Raw genomic sequence first — 7,063 nt, 5'->3', positions numbered from 1 at the left:
CTACTTAATCTCCTTCCTTTCAGACTAAACTCACAATAATCCTGGGGTTGAATATTTAAAAAAAAAGATAAAGGTACTAAACATTACATTTTTATATTAAACAGTACTTACTTGCGTAGTGTTTCTTTCTTTTTTTGATAGGGAGGTGAGACTCGCTCTTTTCACGTTTCCTTTTCGTACCACTTTTCTCTAAAAAGAAAGAAAGAAAAGTAATTACTTTTTCACGACACTTAACACAATCACAAAAGTAATCGCTATTTCACCGACACTTAACATAATCACAATATTCACAGCATAAATATTTTCGAAATTTCACTGATAAGGATACTGTATATTATACCTGGCGAGGAATTTTCCATAGTGTAATCACGAACGCCGACTGCTGGGCGTAACGTCGCAGAGGAAGCGCACACACCAAACTGGTGAAGTTGGGTCCCCCCCGAGGGAAGCAGTGACGGGAGGTGGACGTTTAAACCGTAGGCGTATCGGAGGGTGAGTCCTTAAAACTGTAGGCCTGGGTGTGCGTGTGTGCGTTTACGCGTGCGTGCGTACTATATATACGGCCCAACCTATGCCTTGGGCGCAAACGCGCGTCTGTCGTCGTGAGTGTACTAAATTCGTCCTTCGCCCTCTACTATGGAATATTCCTACAAGAACGACGCCCATCTCCTGGATGAGGAGATTACCAGCTTCCAAAAGTGTAAGTTTTTCAAAGTATTTTCATTGAAAGTTTAGAAGTCCCTTAAAATAAGCAAATATTAAGTACAACGTTTCTTATATTACCCACCCACGTGGTGTGTGTGTGTGTGTGTGTGTGTGTGTGTGTGTGTGTGTGTGACCCTTGATTATATTTCCAAAACTTATATTTCAATGTTTATTCCCATAGGTGTGTTTACTCCATTGCTGGATGAAGCAGGAATTCGACAAAACCTAGAAAATGTCCGGAAGGTGAGGAGGGACCTTCTAGAACACTTACAGGAAGGAAGGGGTGCTGCTAAGGAGATGCTGGGGCAGTTGGGTACCTATATAGTGAGACCCCAACTAAGCATGCTACCTTCGCCAGTCAAGGATAAACTCATCACAACCTTCAATGATCACGAGTCTACCTTACAACTCCTAGAGAATGCTAGGGAAGGAATTCTTCGTAGAGAGCTATTCTACGAAGAATTTTTATCAATAGCAATTAAGAGACGGGAAGAAGAAGAGGGACGCCATAACGATACACCCGTGTTTTTAATAACGCGGATAGAGGAGACGCCGTCATCAACGGGTGTTGATATCTCCACGGGTGCGGTGGGAGCTGCTAACGCGACTTGTTCCGGGGACGTGACCCTGGAGCGTGGAGAGACTCTCTCGGATTCCCAAGCGGTGGCCAAAGCCCTCGAAATGGAAGAGGAGGCGGAGAACGCGAAGAGGAAGGCCTGTGAAATGGAAGCGGTGCGGGAGAGTAGGAAGAAGAAAGCCTGTGAAATGGAAGCAGAGGAGGAGAGCCAGAAGAAGAAAAAATCGAAAGGGGTATGCAAAACCCCCAAGGAAAATACTCGTCCCTTTAAAAAAAGGGGTGAGAGTAACAATATCCCTCAAATGAAATTCGCGGGAATCAGTTTCCCCGACCCCGATGAGTATGATTTCCAAATATTGTAGGGGTGTGTGGCGCCATTAGGTAACTGAGGGAACATTTATCACCATTCAATTTAAAGGAAATGATGTCACTGCATTACTTTATTATCTTTTACATCTTAACAGTCGTCCATGTATGTATATCTGGCGTCACACCAAGCCAGAATTATCAATGGAGATTTGTGAGTTGCTAAAACGACGTAAATAAAGCCGATCCGCTTTAGTTATCTATTTTCAAAATATCCTGTATGGTTATTTTACTGAAATGTTTCCTAATAATAAACTAATATTAAGTAGTATGTGTTTCTTTTATTATCCTCCCACGTATTTTGGTGTGTGTGTATGAACTCATCTTAGACCCTATCCCAAAATATTTTGCTTTTGTTTTATTATTATTATTATTATCATTATTATTATTATTATTATTATTATTATTATTATTATTATTATTATTATTAATAAACAAATATTAAGTACTATGTGTTTTATTACACCTTCTCTGTAGAGAGAGAGAGCTTTGCCTAAGTTTAAGATTACACGTCTGGGGCAAGTTGGAACAGGTGCTTAGCCCCATCACGGCTTAGCCCTTTGACTCGGGTGTAGAGACTGTCTGGGCATGTTTTATCATTACAAAAAATTAATCCTTACAAATAGCCCAGGTGGGACAGCGTAATGGATGGTAAGATGACTCAGTATTACTGTAGACGATGACAAGTGTAGGCCTATCAACAGGTAGCGAACGGGGGCCTCGGGTGTAGAGACTGTCTGGGCATGTTTTACCCCTATCAACTATACTACGATTTCACCCTCAATATTTGTAAACAAATTCCCTTTAATAGTAGCCCACTATGAATACGTTCTCAAGGTTTTCTAAACAGTGCCACAGTTCCTGGTACGTATAAACACGTACGTACGTACGTCATTACGAAGAATTGCTTGATAATAACAAATGGTTACGTCCTCAATGTTTTGTAAACAAATTCCCTTTAATAGTGACACACTACCGTACGGTCTTCAACTCAATGTTTGTAAACAAAAAACTTAAAATCATACTCTACTTCCGTAAACAATTTCCCTTTAATAGTTCCCGTACGTATGCCATTACGAACCCTACGACCTTCAACTCTATGTTTGTAAACAAAAATAATACTCCCCGTCCATCAACACCGACCTACTGTCGAAACAAACGTCCTTCAAAGCAATGTTTGTAAACAAAACTCTTTAAAAATACTACACTTCCGTCAACAGTAAGCCTCTGTGACCTTGGGTGATCGTCTACGGCCATACCATCTTTTCCGGGTGAGGGCTACGAACGTCCTTCAAAGCAATGTTTGTAAACAAAACTCTTTAAAAATACTACACTTCCGTCAACAGTAAGCCTCTGTGACCTTGGGTGATCGTCTACGGCCATACCCTCTGTGACCTTGGGTGATCGTCTACGGCCATACCCTCATTTCCGGGTGATCGGCTGTGGCCACCCCTTTCTGGGGGGTGATCGGCTATGGCCAAAATAGTACTACTGTAAACTTGAGTCTATTGTTACATCTGTGTATGCGACAGTCTAAAAAAGGAAGAGTACAATTATTCTCCAGCTCCATGGTGAAATTTATTGATGGTACCAAGCTGTTCAATCTAGAAAAAAAGTTATCTAAATTTTCATTTCCTGGCCACACACATATTATGTCGTCAATATAGCGAAACCATTTTACATTATTAGGTATGATGTTATTTAAGATTCTACTTTAAAAAAAACCTCCATATATAGATTACTCAATACTGGGGATAAAGGGTTTCCCATAGCCATACCAAATATTTGTGCATAAAATCTCCCATAGAATTTAAATTTACAGTCTTTTATACATAGTTTAATTAATTCTATTAACGTGTTTTTGGAAAATAGTAAATTCAATTGCCTATTATCAAAGGTTTCAGATGAAAATTCCAACTTGTCATCAATAGGTACTTTAGTGAATAGTGAGACTACATCGAAACTGACAAGCCTACAGGTACAGTTAATCTGTACTTCATTCAATTTGTTAATCAAGTCTATATTATTTTTTATATTTGAATATGAAATGATGCCAACTAAAGGATTGAGGATATTCACAAGGTACTTAGATAATTTATATGCTGCTGAACCTACAGAGCTAATTATTGGCCTAGCTGGATAAGCCAAATTATTGGGTATATTTGCCCTTGGGTTTTGAATGCGGGCACAAATCCCCTCTCATTTGCAAATTTTGCTTCAAATGAAGTAATCTGCAAAGCATTATTGTATAGTTGTATGTTCTCAAGAAAAGGTTTCGAATGGTGGGATGTTCCACTGAAAAGATTATTCAGATAATCAGAAGGTTCAACTAACAAAGGTAGTCTGATTTTCCCTCCACTGCAACACAATCCAAGGAGTTCATTCTTCCATTTCTGAGCATCACAATTATTATATTGTCGTAACATTAGGCCAATTTGTACTAGGTCTTCTGTTTCATAGGGGTATCTTTGATTATAAGAGAAGGACCCAAGACTACATTTACAGCATTATCCTTAAGTCGAGTAATTCTTTGATTTCTTGATTCCTGATTTCTTATAGCTGCTATTTTTTGTTGAATATTTTCAAGGCGAGAATTTCTTCGGTCTTCATCCTTTGCTTTATGTCTAGCGGCCATTCTCCTTGCATTGGTGTTCCTTCCTAAATTCATCTTCTCTTAGTTTTTTGCCTCACTTCTAGCTGCTATTCTGCTTGCATTGGTGTTCCTTCCTAAATTCATCTACTCATAGTCTTCTGCCTCACTTCTAGCTGCCATTCTGCTTGCATTAGTGTTCCATCTTAAATCCATCTGCTGTTCATTTTCTGAATTACGCCTAGCTGCCATTCTACTTGCATGAATTTTTCTTTGTTCTTCATCCTGTGTCTCACGTCTAGCTGCCATTCTTCTTGCATTTGTTTCCCTGTGTAAATTCCTCTGCTTTTCTGTTTCATGCTATGTTCTTTTCAATGAATTTGCTTTATCAGATTCACCAAGGAGAGCCTCTTTTAAGGTGGCATCCTTTTGTAGAAAACTTAAAAAGTAGATATAAAATATCCTGTAGTATTTCATTTTAGGTAGCTTCATTTCATAGAAAACTGAAAAAATATTATCAATTACATAAGACTCAATCATTGAATATCCAGTAAGTCTTTGTTCATTTTATTTCATGGAAAAGAAAATCAGTGTATGCTATGGGGGGGGGGGGCGGTTGGCAACCCCTAAAGATCTCGTTTTTTAGGACAAATTTCCAAAGTAATATAGTCCCAAATAATCTCCCATGTTCATACAATCTCTCTTATAATTCATTGCAATTGGTTCATTATCATTCAGTGCAGTTTTATGCAGCCCAAAGTGGTTCTTGATCAAAATAGAAATAGCGACTTTAGATTTCTTGATTATCTATAACAATGAGGCTGGTGATTGTCCGTGTATATTAATTATTTTTGAAAAGTTGAAGAAGTCTATGGCGCCAGCCTACCCAATTTTATAAATTAGAGTTTTAAAGGGTCGGTAATTATGGGCTCCGTAGACCCCAAAGGTGGATGTTGATCAAAATAAAAGCAGCGGTGTTAGCTTTCTCATTAAAAATTACATAAAATTCGATCATTAGATATTCTGTAAGTTCCTTGTATAATTTTTTTATTGCAAAAACAAGAAACGCAACAGACGAACACGCAGACATAAACACTCACAGTCACAACCCTTATTAGTACACACACACACACACACACATATATATATATATATATATATCATATGTATATGTATATATATATATATATATATTATAAACACACACACACACACACACACATATATATATATATATATATATGTATATGTATATATATATATATATATATGTATGTATGTATATATATATATATATATACATATATATGTGTGTGTGTTTTTAAATATATTTATGTATATACATATATACACACACACACACATATATATATATATATATGTATATATATATACATATATATATATATATATATATTTATATGAATATATATATATACATATATATATATGTTTATATATATATGTATATAAATATATATACATACATATATATACATACATATATATATATATATATATATGTATATATATATACATATATATATATATATATATGCATATATATATACATATATATATACTTATATGAATATATATATACATATATATATATATATATGTTTATATATATATATATATATATATATGTATATAAATATATATACATACATATATATATATATATATATGTATATATATAAATCGTTTAAGAAAATCCTATTCTTATATTCTTATCCATATTTTATGCTTTATATGTCATGTACCTGATAAGAACTGTGAAGGCAAAATTTAGGGATGGGCCGTACTCCTTAGGCATTTCTTATTCAGATTCTGAAATCTCTTATTTTCCATTTAAAGTTAGATTTCATCCCAATGAGCAATGTACTCTGAGAGGGCTTGTAAAATAATATTTCAATCACTACATAAAATTCGGGTTGTGTTTTTGTGTGAGAGAGAGAGAGAGAGAGAGAGAGAGAGAGAGAGAGAGAGAGAGATGGTATCTTAACTCAGAGTACAAAATCTCCCCAATTTTCAGCAAAAGAATGTGATTTAAAATGGCTTGGTATACAAAGATTTATTTTAAGAGGGCTTAGTCTACTATTTCTTCTTAATATTTCCCTTTTAAGTGCACGGGAATGAGAACAAAAATCTTCAATGAGAGAGAGAGAGAGAGAGAGAGAGAGAGAGAGAGAGAGAGTGTGTGTGTTCAGCTTGTGTTTACGAAAGATTTTTTAATCAGGATTTCCTGTATTTTGTATAATCCTGACTTGTTAGTGAAGTATTAGCATAGTGCTGAAAAGTCAAAGGAAAGTAAACTTGGATGATAATGAACATGAGGATTATGTTGCGTCTTGATAACTTTTAGTCAATAACATAATAAAATGCTAATTTGTCTCTATATTTTTTTTTTTCAGTTACAGCGTTTTATAGTTAATTTAAACATTCACCCACAAATAGAGATCACATTTGATAATTACAGAATAATAAGCATTTCAAAAGTAAGCAGAGGAAAGCATAACGTTCATTTTTTCAATACTGGGAATAATGGCACCTTTTCTTTTCATCATTTAAGCAGCAAAGTTTATGGAGGACGATTTTGCAATATTTTAAGAAGTACTCTGCATATAGATATGTCATCAAACTGAAATGAGAAGAGCCAATAAATCATGTTTATTCATCAGCCTTTTGATAAGAGAGGGATTAACAAGGATCATGTGGATTTCAAAGGTATATACAAAGTGAATATCTGTCACGTAACTTCAGGGAAGATTAAAGCTTATTATACTCCTGCGTATTTGCTCTCTCTCCAGCTGTTGTATGCA

The 7,063-nt window shown here is 35.4% G+C and overlaps 1 protein-coding gene across 1 annotated transcript; it reads left to right on the top strand.

Moving 5' to 3' along the window:
- The first annotated feature begins 444 nt into the window (after window positions 1–444).
- On the top strand, window positions 445–1,644 carry LOC137659878 (uncharacterized). Its single transcript, XM_068394657.1, has 2 exons — window positions 445–700; window positions 887–1,644. Exons 1-2 carry the CDS (start codon window positions 637–639, stop codon window positions 1,642–1,644), a joined length of 822 nt encoding a protein of 273 aa, XP_068250758.1. The 5' UTR covers window positions 445–636.
- The last annotated feature ends 5,419 nt before the right edge of the window (window positions 1,645–7,063 follow it).

The sequence above is a fragment of the Palaemon carinicauda genome, chromosome 20 (genome assembly GCF_036898095.1).
Source record: "Palaemon carinicauda isolate YSFRI2023 chromosome 20, ASM3689809v2, whole genome shotgun sequence".
Classification (NCBI taxonomy): domain Eukaryota; kingdom Metazoa; phylum Arthropoda; class Malacostraca; order Decapoda; family Palaemonidae; genus Palaemon; species Palaemon carinicauda.
Note: the sequence above shows the minus strand (reverse complement) of the source record. Positions and strands in the feature narration are given on the sequence as shown.

Coding starts and splice junctions, on each gene's coding strand:
- LOC137659878 (XM_068394657.1), top strand. CDS start 637: ATGGAATATTCCTACAAGAACGACGCCCATCTCCTGGATGAGGAGATT. Junction 701..886: donor GATTACCAGCTTCCAAAAGT/GTAAGTTTTTCA, acceptor TTATTCCCATAG/GTGTGTTTACTCCATTGCTG.